A 15,173-nucleotide genomic window follows, 5' to 3' on the forward strand; every position below is an offset into this window, starting at 1 on the left:
CGGCGGAGGGCCCGGCCCCCTTCCACCCCTCGGCGCCCCGCTCGCACGCACCCTCGGCAGGGCCCCGCGGCGCGCCCCGGAGCGTGGGGCAGCTCCCAGGTGTCTCTGGGAACGAAGACAAAGGCCACAAAGCAAAAGAAGGAGCAAAGAGAAGGCGAAGGAGGCGCAGGGGCCAGGGGCCTGTGGACTCGCCTGGCGCGGGGAGGGACACTGAGAGGGCTGGGAAGGCCCCGGGGGTCGCGCGTGGCCCCCAGGCTCACCCCTTGCTCGCGGATCCCCTTCCCTCCCCGGGCTCCCGGCTCCCTCTCAGTGCAGTTCCTTTCTCCTCCCCTCGGGCCCTCTCCGCTCTGGCGCGGGGCTCAGACCTGGGGATTAAGAGAAAGGAGGGTGGGAGAAAGGAGGGTGGGAGAAAGGGAGGGGAAGGGAAGGGGCGGAGGAGAAAGGGGGACGATCCTTCCAAAGGCGGGTGTTGAGTTTCAGCTCAGGACCCTCAGGCCCAACTGCACGTCCCCTCTCGGCACCTTCTTCCTCTGGGCTTCGCGGCAGACCTCCCGCTGGTCTGGTCCGCTCCCTCCTGGGAGCTTTTCTCCCGCCGCCACCCCCCCCAACTCTCCCCGCCAGCCCCGCGCCTCTCTCTGCCTCCCTTTCATTAGACCACATCTGTCTTTCCCTTGGGAGGGAGAGTGATCCTTCCGCCTTGCTGGCGGATCTGTCTGCTCTTTGGTGCTACCTCTGCGGGGGTGGCAGGGTTAGCCCGGTCATTCTTGCGGGGGGAGGGGGGACAGGCCGGGAGTCTGGCGCTGGGTATGGATTCTAGGCCTAGCGAAAGAACACGAAGCCTGAGCGTCTGGCCCCGGAACTGCAGGTGGGGGTGGAGGTGGGTGGGGGCGGGGGGTGTTGTGTGGCCTCTTACGCTCCTCTGCCAGTCTTGGCCTGTCCCTCTTGCTCAGCCGGGCTTATTCTTGCAGCTAGGGAATTCCTGCTGCTAGAGAAGCAGGATTGGGGACTGCAGGCACAGAAGGGAAGAACTCTTGCAGAGAAGCTGGAATCTAGTCCCCCAGGAGTTTCAGCTGGGAGGAGTGGGCTCTTAGCCCCCACACCTCTCCTGTCCTATTATTACCCCGTAGTGTATGCTGCCTCCCTCCAGCCTTCCCTGGATCTTTCTTTTGGGGCACAGATCAGGGCCTCTCAGAGGCTTGAGGGAAGCCTGCCTTTTTCCATTTTTGAGGTTCCTGGTATTTAAAAACCACGATGCCAAACAATTGAAAAGCTGTAGTATATTTTCAGTGTTTATATTTAACAAATTAACACTTCAGATACATAAAGAATATGACTCTATGCATAACCTCATTTGGAGATAACATCAGAAGTCTAATGTAAGGGTGACAGCGTCACACTTTGTGAACCTGAGGCCTTGGACAGATACTCCCTCCTTTGCTACCTCCCCCCTGCCCCCAGCTCCACAGGTCGGCACATCCAGGCATTTCCCAGGATACTGGGAGGGGGGTACCTGCTCCAGCTCCTTGGCACATCCAGGCATTTCCCAGGATACTGGGAGGGGGGTACCTGCTCCAGCTCCTTCCCCACCGTATTGCCTGGGCACCTTTGAAGAACCCTCTGCAGGCCGGAGGGGTGGAGCCTGTGGAGTGGATTAGGGAGAGTTTCTGGGGTGAGCATAGTTCTGGGCTTGGCTCTCAGTGACAGAGTACAGATCTGGGTGTGGGGCTGGGAATCCCGAACAGACTCAGACTCCATTTGGATGGTAGAGGAACTTTTAAGTTTCCAGATACATCTGAAGGGAGATCTCTCCACCCCAGCTCCAGTCTGGCTGGTGGTGGCCACTAGAGAAAAATTTCCACCCTCCTCCAGACGCCAGCCCTGGGGGGCCTGGCCGCCTAACACAGACATTCAGCTGCTGGGGAGTGATTGGGTTTGATCTCTGCTCAGGAGGCTGCCAAGGCAAATTGGGGCCCAAGGTGAAGATGGGCAGGAACCCTGTCCCCAAAGATGAAAGTTCTGAATGGCACAAGGGGAAATAGATGGTGGCCAGAAAAGGTTAAGCAGGAAAGAAGCTGCTAGGACAGGCAAGATGGTGTCTTGAGAGAAGGGCAGTGGGTCTTGTGACCTGTAGCTCAGTGCCGGGAAAATGTAGGTGAGGGACAGCAGACTGCAAATCAGCAGGAAAATAAGACTGTGCTTCTGGAATGCCCAGGCATGGAATGGAACCAGTCAGACTAGGGAGAGGATCCTGGTTTATTAGCTGTGTGACCTTAGTCAACATCTCTGAGTCTCAGTTTCTCATCTGGAAGAGTGACTTTGGGGAGGGGTAAATATATGTAAAGTACCTAGCAAAGTGCTCTTCTTCCATGGTTTTCCCTCTTTATCTTGGCTCCCCTATAGCTTGTGCTTTCATGAAAGCTGAAAGTGTTTCTTTGTTGAGGGCAGGAGGATCCTTTCCCTTATCCTTATACCTTATCTCTGTCCTCTCCTCCTAAAACAGATGTTTAAGGAAATTCTGACTTGTTCAGGTAGAGCTCTAGACTCTGGTATGGTTGGAAAAAACTCAAGCTGGGCTGGTAGCTGAGACCCTGGGTGAGCAGCAGCCTCACCACCCACACAATACACCTGCCTGCAGCTCCTCAAGGTTTGCCTTTCCCATACTCAAGGAGCAGAAAGGAGGGAACCCCTCCATCTGGCATCCCGAGTCCCAGTTTTCTCTCCCACTCTTTCCCCTTCCCCACAGGGTCCAACCAGCTGGTCTCTTCCTCACCCCACTCCGAGACTTCCTGGACATCTTCTTGTTCCTCCTGCTACCCAAAACTTCTTGGGAGCTCACTAATTCTCCTAGTCCTCCTTTCTTTAGATTCACAGCACCCAGATTCACAGCACCTGGGTCCTAATCCTGGTTCCCACACTAGCTAGTGACCTTGGCAAGCTATGTAACCTCTTGGAGGCTCTGGGTCCTTGTCTGTAAATTGGAGGTAATAATGGGAACCTATAGCATCAGCTGTTTGTGAGGCTTAAGAATCCTGAGAACAGTGTCTGGCCCATGATGTGTAAATGTTGGACAAAAACAACTATTACTGTTATTTGGTGCAAGCCATATGGGCACACCAGAATGTCAAAGACATGGTGCCTGCCCTTGAGAGACTCATATCACCTAGATCATGCTTGAATCCAGTCAATACCTGCCCACTGACCTTGGAATAAAATCGAAATGCTCCACCATAGCCTGTATGACCCTATGTGCTTTGGTCCCTGCCTACCTCTTCTACCTCATCTCCTCCCACCATCACCCTTACACCGTGTTCTCCATCCACACTGTCCTTTATGTTTCTCTAGGACCCTGCATGTCCTTCTCCCTCTGCTTAGACCACTCTTCACCCAAACCCTTTCCATCATTATGCCAAATACTGCATACTCAGAAAGGCCCTCCCTGGCTTTCCAAGTTAAAGTTGTCCTTCCGCCATCCCCCCTTCCTCAGTCCCCTGACCACTGTAACTCCCCATCTCATAACACTGTTTCATTTTCTTTATAGCACTTACTATTATCAGAAATTATCTTGTTTCCTTGTTTATCAACTGTCTTCTCCTAGAACATAAGCTTCATGAGGCAGGGACCTTATCTGTCTTGTCCTCCTCTGCATTCCTAGCATTTTAACTAGTGCCTGGTGTCTAGAAGGTGCTCAATAAATATTTGGTGAATGGATGAATGAGCTAGAGCAGCCATGAGTGCAGGACAAAGCTGACTAAGCTGAGGGTCCTCCTTGGGGAGGCACCAGCCCTGGGCTGGGGGCAGGGGATTATTGGGCTCTTTGTCCTGCTAACTCTTATTCTCCAAGTGTCTGCTCCCGAGTCTAAGCATTTTTGTAGCTAAAGGTGATATAAAAATAATTAACAACTAGTATCATTATCACCTACCAATCAGAACATGGACGTGATGTTCCAGAGGTCTCCATCTGTACCAGATGTTCACCCTTTAGTTGCTAGATCATAGGGAGATGGTGGTGGTGGTGGTGATGGGGTGCCCCAAGGCTGAGGGCAGCATCTACTTATCAGCAGGTGCAGAAGTATTTCAATGTATTTACAGCCAGTGTCCCAACCTCACATAAGGTGAGTGCAGATCAGCTTCAGTAGAGTCCTGTGGATTCCTCAGTATCCTAAGAGCTAAGGTTCAGAATAGCTAAGCTGGTTGTCACCTTTGTGGCTATCCAGATCAACGTTCCCCCCAACCCAAACACACACACTTCTACAAATGAGGTGGGAGGAGCAGACAGAGGGCCCATGGTCAAGAGCTGGTTAGAGGCAGGGCCAAGACTTCAGGGTAGCAGGTGAGGACTTGAATATCTTTCTGAAAAAGGTCAGGACAGCCATATTCTAACTTTCTGCAAGTCCCAAGAGCCTTTCCAAGCCATGGGTGGGAAATGTGTTCCATCACAGCTTCCCTGCCCTTTCCTGGTAGGCACTAATCTCTTTTCCCAGGGGCATAAAGGTAGGAATCCCAGCAAGCCCTCTTTGGCTGTCAGGTCAGGCCTGGGCAGGTGGGGACATGTTGGCAGGGTACCCCTGATGTCAGGTGCTGGGAGAACTTTCCTTTGCTCCCACCTCCAGCATTCTCGCCATTGCCACCCTCATATCCCTACACCCCCGAGGATTCTGTGGAAGCTGAAATGACTCAGGGATTCCAAAGGTAGTCACCCCAAGTGGAAAATCCTCTGGAAAATGTTTCTCATGGCAGGGAGTCACCCTAAGGAGTCCTACAAGCTGCCACTGAGATAAGGGCAGAGGCTGAGCAAACGGGGTGGGGTAGGGACATGTGGCTTGGAGCACAGGCTCCTGGGCCATCGCAGGGTGGGAAGAGCCAATCCCAGGGGAGACGAGAGCTAGGAGGGACCCTCCCTCTGGCTTTCAGAGGTTTCCTCTGAGATACAGAGTCAGGAGACACCCCAAAGACCTCTCGTGAAGGGCTATGACCCCATTAACCCAGGCTGGGTCCTTTCTGCAGTGTTAACAAGTAAAACAAGTAGCTGGGATAATTTCCAGCTCCTTTGAGCACCCCCTTTGGACACGGGCTAAGATCAGGAGATCTGAGCCAAAGTCAGGCTCTAGTTCTGCTCCTTCTGCCTTGAGGTGGGCCTCCTTGGTCTGGGGGAGATCCGTAGAAATCCAGCTCTTCTGAAACAGCATTGCCCTTGGAGAGCTTGTTCTGGGGTTAGGGCTTGCTCAGGAACACCTGAAGCCACCCTGAGGTCATGTGCCAGACCAAAGGCTGGGGAACAGAAAGCTGGAGCAGTAGATCCCAGCCAGCAGGGCTGAATGCCTAAGTGGGCAGGAATGCTCTATGGCTTCAAGCAGATGCAGATGAGACCTGTCCCAGCCCAAGCCCAGGTTAATAGGAAAGCATTCACTGTGGGGGTTCCCCTTCTATCCACAGCCAAGGGGGTATTGGCACAGTGTGGCACCTCCGTGCCAGGAGATTAGATTTGGGGTTGGTCAGGGCTGGAGTGGAAAACTATCTCAGCCTTTTTCTAACTATGTGACCTTGGATGGGTTATCAGATTTTGTTGTGTCTCTGTTTCCTCATCTATAATATGGGGATAATAGTTTCTGGTTTTATTGTAAGAATAAAATGACATGGTGCATGACCAGGGCTTAGCACCATGCCTGGCACGTGTAGGTGCACAGGAGCTGAGGCCAGCAGTATATGGAAGGGAGAGGATGTCTGGGAGCACAGTGGGCAGAGGGCGGGGCAGTGGGAGTGGGCAATGGTATCCCTGGCCTCATTGTTCCTCCCAAGTGCCCCAGGCTCTCCTGTTTCTTCTAAGTGCCCCTCAGCCCACACAGTTCCAGGCCCCCCAGTACCCACCAGAGCAGCTTCTCTCAATTCTCTAGAATGCCCTCTGACTTCATTACTCCTCTCTTTTGGGGATGCTTAGCCCTAAAGCATTTGAAAGGTTCCCCCTTATTCTACAGTTTAAATTATTCCCAGTTCCCTTTGTTTATTTTCTGAGTCTTTGGTTACTAGAGGAGTATTTTCTAAGGGAAAGCACGAGCAAATCAGGAAGCATCATTCTAGAGACAATGTCTGTGTATAAGTGTGCTGGGTTGTGGGTGTGGGGGATGAGGTGGGGGAGGTCCACGGGCAAGGATGAAGAGAAAGGCCTGGAGGGAAGTCAGCTCTGGCTTGCTCTCAGTACAGTGCCTCCCAAGCAGGCTGGACCCTGGCTGACCTGTGTCTTTGCGGCCAGGCCCAGCTCCGAGCCTTTTTGGAGCACACATACTCCCTCCTGGCTGACAGTGGCCCATGTTGCTGGGGTACTGAGGCTGATTGGGCTTACCTCATGGCCTGAGCATGGCATCTATTCCTGCCATGGATCTTGTCCTCAAGCAAGGCCCTGTGAGTGGGGTGGGGCAGGTTGGTCACTGGAACTGAGACATCTTGTTGGGTCTTAGCTGAGGTTGTTACTGTGCCCCTCCTCTTCCTTGCTTCACCTCCTCATTTGAGCAATGGGAACAGTCACCCACAGACTTTACCACAGACTTTCTTCCATCCAGCCAATAAACTCACGGGCTCAGGGCCTTCCTGGCAGTCCTGTGAGGTTAGGCCTGTATCCCTATTCCAACGAGGAGGTCAGGGGAAGTATGGGGCTGGGGCTGGGGGCAGCGACTGGAGAGGGCTAGGGGAAGTTAGGAAGTGGGTAGTGGACAACGGGGTAGAAGTCATAGATGACAGGGGTCATAGAAGTTCGGGTCATTGAAGATGGGGAAGAGGTCAGAGAACAAAGAGGATAGGGTTCAAAGGAGATTGGGGGGAAGGGAAGTGTTCTCTAAGGTGGGTGAACAGGACAACTGAAAAGAAGAGGATAGTGGAGAACAGACCCTAGGTGGGAGCAGTAGAGGTTGTGGAAATGAGGCCTCTTGAAGAGAAGCCAGATGACATTTCCTAATTTTGGGTACCAACCAACCAGGGAAATCCCATAATGCCAGTTCACAAGAACACAGAATGATAGAACACTATTGCTTTGACCCCACGCCCGGAAAAGTGCAAAGAGCAAAATTTACCCAATCAACCACCAGGTTTTTAATGATGGTCATCACAACTTCCATGAGTATAGCATTTTAAGCAGCTTTTGTAAATACTTTCAGGGTTTTTTTTGGTTTGGTTTTGTTTTTTAATCTCAAGTCACTCCCTCCAAAAGATAGTGGAAATAAATTTGAATAAACAAAACAGGTTTGCTGAAAATAAAACCAGGACTCCTAAACTGCTCCAGTCAGCTCACTTCCACAGGCCTGTCAGCCAGTGCAGCAGCTGTGGCCGAGCCAGCAGCATCCAGCATGAACCAGGTGAGTGCAGAGGCCTGGCAGTGGACCGAGCTGAGAGGGAAGGGAGCAGAGATGCTGTTGATCGTGGAGGGATGGCAGGCACCCAGGTTTGGTGCTGAGGGCCAGGTGGAGCTAGAAACCAGGATCTCAAGGAGCAGCTGGGGGAGGAGACCTAGATTCGGTAAGAGCAGTTCTCTCTCTGGCCTTTTCCTACAGGTGGTTACATTCTTGACAGTGGTCATGGGAACTCATACCCTCAGTTTGCGGATCCAGAAGGACTGCAGCCACTGGCCCAGCTGCTGCCCCAGCAAAGGGCAGGACCCCCGTGAGGAGTGGCTGGAGTGGAACACTGTGTCCATGCCTCCCCCAGAGCCTGCTAGCTTTGCCTACCACCAAGAATCCTGCAGGGCCAGCAAAGATGGACCCCTCAACAGCAGGGCCATCTCCCCCTGGAGATACGAGTGAGTCTGCCACCCCCCTCCCAAATGCCTGCACATGCTCGCCTATGTGTGCTGGTCAGGGTATGTGTGAGGGGACAGAGTAGTTCCACCCATTCCAGCCTACCTTCTTTTTTTGATCTCAGAGAGGCCAGAAATATTTGGGAGCTAGATAAGGCCTGGATTTGAGTCCTAGCTCTGACTTTCAGTGGGTGACCTTGGGCCAATTTCTCAAGTTTCCAAGGCTCAGTATTTTTTTTTTTTAATCTATAAATTATACAATACCCCATAGGCTAATGTGCAGATCAAATGAGATAATGTATATAAATCTGTACTTATGTTGGTTCTCTCCTCCTTCCTTTTATCCTTATAATGGTCCATGGTTTTTGTTTGTTTGTTTTTTGCATTTTTTTTGGCAGCTGTTTGGTACTGGGTTCTGAACCCTTGACCTTGGTGTTATCAGCACCATGCTCTCCCAAGTGAACTAACCAGCTAGCCCCGGCCCACGTTTTTCTAATGAAAATATCAGAGAATAATGGTCTGATACAGGCACAAAGCATTCCAATCCAAATGCTACTGCCCCAGGCCATGAATGGGTTACAAGTGTACTGTGATAGTGAAATCCTCAACTCTTGGGGCAGCTGGGTGGCTGGAGCCCTGGCTGGTTATCTTATTCTTGCACACAGTGTGCCACACAAATATTATAATTCTCTATTTGTGTCATGATAGGAAAATAGGAAACACTGAAATGGGGACAGTGAAGCAAAATTTTAAAAATTAGGACCTTAGGGATCCCAAATATATTTCTTCTTCTGTTTTGTGTTTTTATCCGGTGTCTCTGTTCCCACTTCCTATAAGTCTAGTTCTGGCTTAGCCTTGGCTTTGGGATGGATGGAGAAGTTCAATGGGGTAGGGTGGGTGTCTGCTTTGAAATTAGATCTGGGGTGGACACTCCAGCTTATAATGCCTTGGAGTAGTCTCAGAAGGCTGGCTGGGTCCTGGGCCAAATCCAACGGTACAGGAGCCTCCTAAGGGAGGCTGGGTGATGCAGCTGGGGTCCAGACTCTTATTGGGAGACTGCGAACCCCTGCCAACCACTCAGCTAGCTTTCCCAAAGTGTATTCTGTGCAGCACTTGTACCACAAGCTGCTCGTTGGAAAAAAGTGATGTCAAGGAAGTTTGGGAAAAGCTGCTCCAGCCCCTACTTCTTAGAGATTCATAATGCATGCTGTACATTAATGTCTGCAGAAAAGAAACCATTAAAGAACTCAGCGTTTCCCAAAGTCTTGACCACAGAACTGTTTTCTTATAGGGTATCTATTAGGGAACTCACCTTGGAAAATGCTGTGTTAGCTGAACATGTTTGTCAGGGCTTGTCTGTTTGGGGGATGGTCCTACAACTCAGGGGCTGTTTCCTGCAAGGCTACTGGAGGCCAGATCTTTGGAGCATCTACTTTCCAGTAGTTTGAAAGTCTTTTTTGGGCCATGAAATCCTTTCAGAATAAGCAAAGAAATTTTCCTATGTGCTCTTAAGTGTGCTTATAACATATACTTGGAGAGAGTCTAGAAAGATGTGCTGGAAATAGTTGACAGTGGCTCTCTAGGGTGTGTTGGGCTGGTAGGGAGAGACTGTTAATTTTCACTTTATACTCTTTTATAACTTGGCAGTCAGAGCAGTTTTTACTTTTGCGATACTACTAATAAAAATAACCGAAAAAGTAGTAATTACAAGAAACCTTATACTAGAACCCAGCATATATATATCAGATGGAAGCAGAGCTGGTCTGATGGAGGCTAAGGCAAGAGCCTGCTCACCCTGCCTGGCCTCCCTCAGGGTCCCAGTCCTGTTGGAAAGCCACTCTTTTGTCCCCTACCCTCATGTACAGTGGGGGGAAATAAATCCCAGAGAGGAGAGGGGAATGACGTATTCAAAGTTACAGAGCAAGTGGGTGCCAGAACTGAGACACAGCCAGGCCTCCCTCCCCACACCACTTCCTTCCTCTGGAGTTCCTTCCCCACCCCGCCTGCCCTGCTTCTGGCCCATCCCTCCAGGGCCTGACACGTGCTACCCCCACAGGTTGGACAGGGACTTGAACCGGCTCCCCCAGGACCTGTACCACGCCCGCTGCCTGTGCCCACACTGCGTCAGCCTACAGACGGGCTCCCACATGGACCCCCTGGGAAACTCGGAGCTGCTCTACCACAACCAGACTGTCTTCTACCGGCGACCGTGCCCTGGCGAGCGGGGGACCCACAAGGGCTACTGCCTGGAGCACAGGTTCTACCGTGTCTCCTTGGCTTGTGTGTGTGTGCGGCCCCGTGTGATGGATGAGATGGACTAGTGCCTTGTTGGGAAAACCAGAGGCAGGTGTATAACCACTTGCCACGGCGGGCCAGGACACCTGAATGCTTGGCCCTACAAAGCGCAACCTGCAGCAGTAGTAACCTGGGACAGGATGGGGTGGGGGGAATGGGTGGGACCTGTGCTTTTGCACTTTTTGGTTTTTGGTAGCACTTTTTTTTTTTTTGGCTGGTTGTGGTAGCACTTTTTGAAGGGAGCAGCTGCTACTTATGGCTGCTGTAAGCCAGTGGCCTGGCATTTCCTTTCAGGAAAGGTCTTCAAAACTGTGCCCATTTTTGGAAGCCACCACTCTTGTCTCTTCCTCTCCTGCCATTTCCAGCTGCCCTGGCCCAGCACAGGCACTTTCTTGATATTTTCCCCTTTGCCAGTGGAGAGGCCTTCATTTCATTTGTTTGTTTATTCATTCATTCATTCATTCATGAAACTCTAAGTAAACATCTACTTTGTGCACATCCTGGTATAGTTACTCATCTTTTGACAGATGATTCAGAGGAAGAAGCTGTTATTGGACATGGAGAGATTTACCTAAATAAATATCTGTATTTAAAAATAGTCTAATTTGTCTCTGGCATTCATGGTACCTGAACATCTTGTGGGCCCCCAGCCTGGTCCCTTTTCCTTCCCACCATCAGCCCTCACCTCCTGCCCACCCGGCCAGCTCTCTCTGCCCTCCAGAGATTCCAAAGCACCCTCCCATCCTTTCCCCTCTCTGGTTCCCTGGCCCACCCCTGAACACCAGGGTGGGGGTCAGGCTCTACTCCAGCATGCTGGAGAGACAGAGACCCATTGAGGCACTGCAGCAGACACACAGCGCCCCCTTGTCCCCCCAACAATTCGCCTTTGTTCTCTGGTCCTGGCTGCTGCAGCTTGGTCCTGGGGGTGCTGCCTGGGCTGGGCTCCAGTTCCCACCCTCCCTAAAAGGAAAAGGGAGAAAGGGCTGGCCAAGGAAAAAGGTTAAGTTAGGGGAGGGAGATGCAAACTTCTTCAGGCGTAGGTCTCTGGGGGGCTCGTAGCCCTGCCCTTGTTTCTTGGCTCACCTCCCAGCTCCTCCCAGCTTCTTTTTGGACCTCCTTCTCTCCCCGGGTCTTCTCCCCTTCTCCAGGCTGGGCTGGGCTCTGAGTAAGGGGAGGGGTTAACCACTCCTACCCCTCCGCCCCTCCCCATGTGCCTCCTAGGGGGCCGGTGCAAGCGACAGCAGAGGCACTCTGGGCAGCTGGGTGAAGGCCCATTTGGGCAAGCCTCCCCCAGCTGCAGCCTTCTCCTGGGGCCCCCCAGGCAGGCCTCCCGTTTCACTTTCAGGTTTGTCAAAGTGCCTTCTCGCTCCTGTCTGCTTCCCTATCCTGCCAGGTTTCCATTTTCTTTCCTGAGCTGGTGGAAGTGGGGACCAGTGCCCAGTGGGCCCCTCGGAGATGCTCAGTGCTTGGGATCGCCGGGACCGGCCCCCTGAGGAGGGGACAGCCGCAGAGCTCCAGGGCTTCGCCGTGGACAAGACTTTCCTCTCCTCCCTCAAAGGCATCCTTCTGGAAACTGAGCTGGTAACAGCTGCCTCCCCAACCTGGTGCTTCCATCCCTCCCATCCCGGCTCCCTGGCCCAGCCCTGTGCTGGGCCCTCCAGGCCCACCCCTCAGCAGTCTCCCTTGGCTTTCTGGCCACCTCTCCTGTCCCCAGCTGCCCCGTCTTCATCTCCTACTCTACCTTCTCGCTGCCTCTGCATCTGGAGGCTGTTACAGCCGGTTTCAGCTACAGCAGGAAGGATTGAAGTGAGACAGAAGGACAGCTTTCTAGGACACTGAGAGAGTGTGAGACACAGGGATGGGACAAGAGTAACACAGGCCTGTCTTTTCCTGGCCTCTGAGACAGACAATTTTTGGCATGTTTAAGAAGTCCCACTATCAGAAAGGACAGACTTCCTGCAGACGGGTTTTATGTGTTGTCTGCGGCCCATGAACATCTGTCCTCAGGAAAGGATCTTCCCCTGGCTACTTAGCAAGACCACAGTGTAAATGTAAGGCCTCTGTATATGTCAGCCTGAGGGACCCCCAGAGTCCAGTGGGGAGCATCTGCCTTCTAAGCCTTCTCTCTTGGCGTGGAATCCAAGGCTTTGGTCCTATCAGAGCAGTTTTAGGCATCTGGGAGTGAGGAAAGCATTATGTGGCAGCAGTGCCTCGGGGGGTGCCGGGATGCTGTGGGTACAACTCCAGGGGCTGCATTCACATTGTACTCTGTCCTCCTGTGGGACATCACTCTGGTGGGTTACTATAGAATAGTGCCCCGGAGCCATGCAGCTTGGCCAAATTTCTGGTGTTGCTGGGATCCCTGGGTGGGCAGAGGTGGCAGGCTGGAGACTGCCCCTGATGGGCAAATGCCCTGGAATGGTGGCTCCTGACACCAGGGATGGGGGAGACATGTCAGAGCTCTTCCTTCTCTCCAGGGATTGGGGGTGGGTGCCAGCCTGGGGGAGCTCCTGAGAAGGGAAAGGCAAAGGCCTGGCCTGTGCCTGTGTCCCCTCCCTGGCAAGCTCCATATGCTTGGTCCTACAGGCCCTGACCTTCATCATCTTCATCTGCTTCACGGCCTCCATCTCTGCCTATATGGCTGCGGCGCTGTTGGAGTTCTTCATCACGCTCGCCTTCCTCTTCCTCTATGCCACCCAGTATTACCAGCGCTTCGATCGGCTTAACTGGCCCTGTTTGGTGAGGAAACCTGCCTCCCCATCCTGTTCTGATCCCTTCCTTTTCCTCTGCACACTGAGTTTTCCTTTTCTCTCCCAGCTTCCCTCCTTTTCCACACTCCAGTTCAAAGCACTCAGAACAGTGCCTTGGCCCACGCTGATTTCACAGCTACAGGGTCACTGACAATGAAGAGGATATGTATCCCTTAGATGGGCTCCCCTACTCACCAAAGGTCCAGCCCCAGCCCCAGTGCTGCCCTGGCCTTCCTGGCTGGTGTGCTTCAGCCACTGCCCCTGGGCTCCAGCCACCATGCCTGGGTCAGCCCCAGCCACTGGCTTCTCCTCCTAGCTGCTCTGGATTCATCTGCTTCCATTCCCTGGGAAGCAGTGTGAACCCTCTCTCTTGAAAGTGCTTTATACTGTGTCCAAGAGCATCACCATTGCAGGGATTCAGCATGCCTGAGGGTCAGGCCACTGACTAGCCTGGAAAATCTCAGGGTGATGCCTCTCTGCTTCTGATTTCCCTTTGACCCTGCATCCCCGGCCCCCCAGGACTTCCTCCGCTGCATCAGCGCCATCATCATCTTCCTAGTGGTGTCCTTTGCCGCTGTGACCTCCCGGGATGGAGCTGCCATCGCTGCTTTTGTGAGTCCAGCCCTGCAGGACTGTCCAGCCCCTTTGGACCTCTGGCTGGTGCTTGTACACTTTCTGTGTCAAAAGCCATAGCCAGGGCCAGGTCCTGGCTTGCACTTCCCCCCATAACACCCGCCTCCCTCTGCCTTAATCCAGTGGCCCAGTAGCCTTTGCTGTGCCACCTATGCTCCTACTCCACAGGTTTTTGGCATCATCCTGGTTTCTGTCTTTGCCTATGATGCCTTCAAGATCTACCGGACTGAGATGGTGCCCAGGGCTACCCAGGGTGAGTGCCTGTGTTTTGAGGAGAAATGTCCCCAAATCCACCCCAGCTACCCCATCCTGATCTGGCTTCCCTGCCTGGCTTCATCTTCACAGGGGACTAGCAGTGACTCTGGGGCTACCTGGCTCCCAGGCCCAGCCAGACAAAGGGGACAGTGGAGCCCAGACACATCTCTGGATTCACTAGCCTCCACCCCAGGCTTACAGAGATGCCTGGCCTGAGAAGTCACTAGGGACTTCTCTGTGGAGCCTGGGATCTGGGATCTGGCTCCTGATGCAGCTTTGGCCAGATGAGGAGACTGATGGAGTGGGGCAGGGGGAAGAGGCTGGGCCCCTAAGTTAATCCCAAATTAAAAGATTCAAATCCTACTGGTGAGTCTTTTTCTTCCCCAGAAGTTAGGCAGATCAGGAATGCCAAGGAGTATTCATGGAAATGTTGCCTGGAGCAGGTCATGGTACTTCTCTGGGACCAAGCCTGAGCAGTGAGGAGGTGGGGGCTAGCCTGAAGAAGCTGAAGACATCCTCCAACACAAAACTTCTATGCCACAACTCTCTGTGTGCAAGGCCACTTTGTGGTGTGTCTGGTGGCTGGGCACCCAGCGTTCTGTGTTGGGAAGGCACAAGTCTTGCTGATGTAAGTGCCCACACCACCATTGTTAGTGGGCTTGAGGTGAGGCACCTGCCTGGGGCTTGTGTAGAGCTCCCCCTTGTGGTGTGGGAGGACTTGGCCCACAGGCTACAGGAGAGAGGGCACCAGAGGCATCATAGGAGGAAGAGATTCCCAAAGTGCTGTCGCCGGAAAAGCCCTTAGATGTCAGCTGGTCCAATGCCTCATTCCACATAAGAGAAAACTGAGGCCCAGTTAGGGAAAGTGACCTCCTTATTTGTAACAGAGCTAGGGCTAGAACTCAGCTTTCCTGACACTCAAATAGGTGTCCTGGGTGCCATACTGAGCCCCCTTGCAGCTCATAAAAAATGGCCCCGCTTCATCCACAGCCCCCTCCATGAGTTGGTCCACCTTCCCAACTTGCCTGCTCCTCAGCACACACTTTCTGAGGGTCTCCTGTGTGCAGATCCTTTGCTGGCACCAGGGTTCAGGGGTGACAGGCAAACCTGTCTTTGAGCACTCATGGACTGGGACAGAGACCAGCTAGTGAAGGCTCCCCACGATGATGAGTTGCTCTGGGAGAGCTCAGCTCTGAGGGATCTGGAGCAGGCACTGCCACAATCTGGGAATCAGCCCTGCTGGACCTAGGACAGTCCAGTGTGGCCAGGACATCCCTGCCCAGCCCGAGGAGCCCAGCATGGCCTAGCTCAGTGGCTCCATCCAAGCTGACTTGCTACCCTCTCCAGTGCCTGTTTGTTCCTGCCCTGAAATCCTTACCTGGGCGCTCCTTCCAGTAGCAGCCCCAGCCCCTGAGCCCTGCCTGAACCCTGGACCTTGCACTCTGCAGTGGTGCTCTGCT

General features: G+C 53.1%; 2 protein-coding genes and 1 pseudogene across 2 annotated transcripts; all 3 read left to right on the plus strand.

The window, feature by feature from the left end:
* The first annotated feature begins 6,438 nt into the window (after nucleotides 1-6,438).
* On the plus strand, nucleotides 6,439-10,673 carry IL25 (interleukin 25). Its single transcript, XM_008566585.1, has 4 exons — nucleotides 6,439-7,343; nucleotides 7,539-7,783; nucleotides 9,837-10,037; nucleotides 10,603-10,673. Exons 1-4 carry the CDS (start codon nucleotides 7,335-7,337, stop codon nucleotides 10,604-10,606), a joined length of 459 nt encoding a protein of 152 aa, XP_008564807.1. The 5' UTR covers nucleotides 6,439-7,334; the 3' UTR covers nucleotides 10,607-10,673.
* Nucleotides 10,674-11,309: 636 nt separating this feature from the next.
* Nucleotides 11,310-14,076, plus strand: CMTM5 (CKLF-like MARVEL transmembrane domain containing 5). Its single transcript, XM_008566586.1, has 5 exons — nucleotides 11,310-11,656; nucleotides 12,662-12,814; nucleotides 13,345-13,437; nucleotides 13,627-13,711; nucleotides 13,804-14,076. The coding sequence occupies exons 1-5, from the start codon at nucleotides 11,531-11,533 to the stop codon at nucleotides 13,809-13,811; spliced, it is 465 nt and encodes a 154-aa protein (XP_008564808.1). The 5' UTR covers nucleotides 11,310-11,530; the 3' UTR covers nucleotides 13,812-14,076.
* LOC103585592 lies at nucleotides 12,990-13,333 on the plus strand (annotated as a pseudogene).
* Nucleotides 14,077-15,173: the final 1,097 nt, after the last annotated feature.

Source organism: Galeopterus variegatus, unplaced genomic scaffold (assembly GCF_000696425.1).
Source record: "Galeopterus variegatus unplaced genomic scaffold, G_variegatus-3.0.2 Scaffold253, whole genome shotgun sequence".
NCBI lineage: Eukaryota > Metazoa > Chordata > Mammalia > Dermoptera > Cynocephalidae > Galeopterus > Galeopterus variegatus.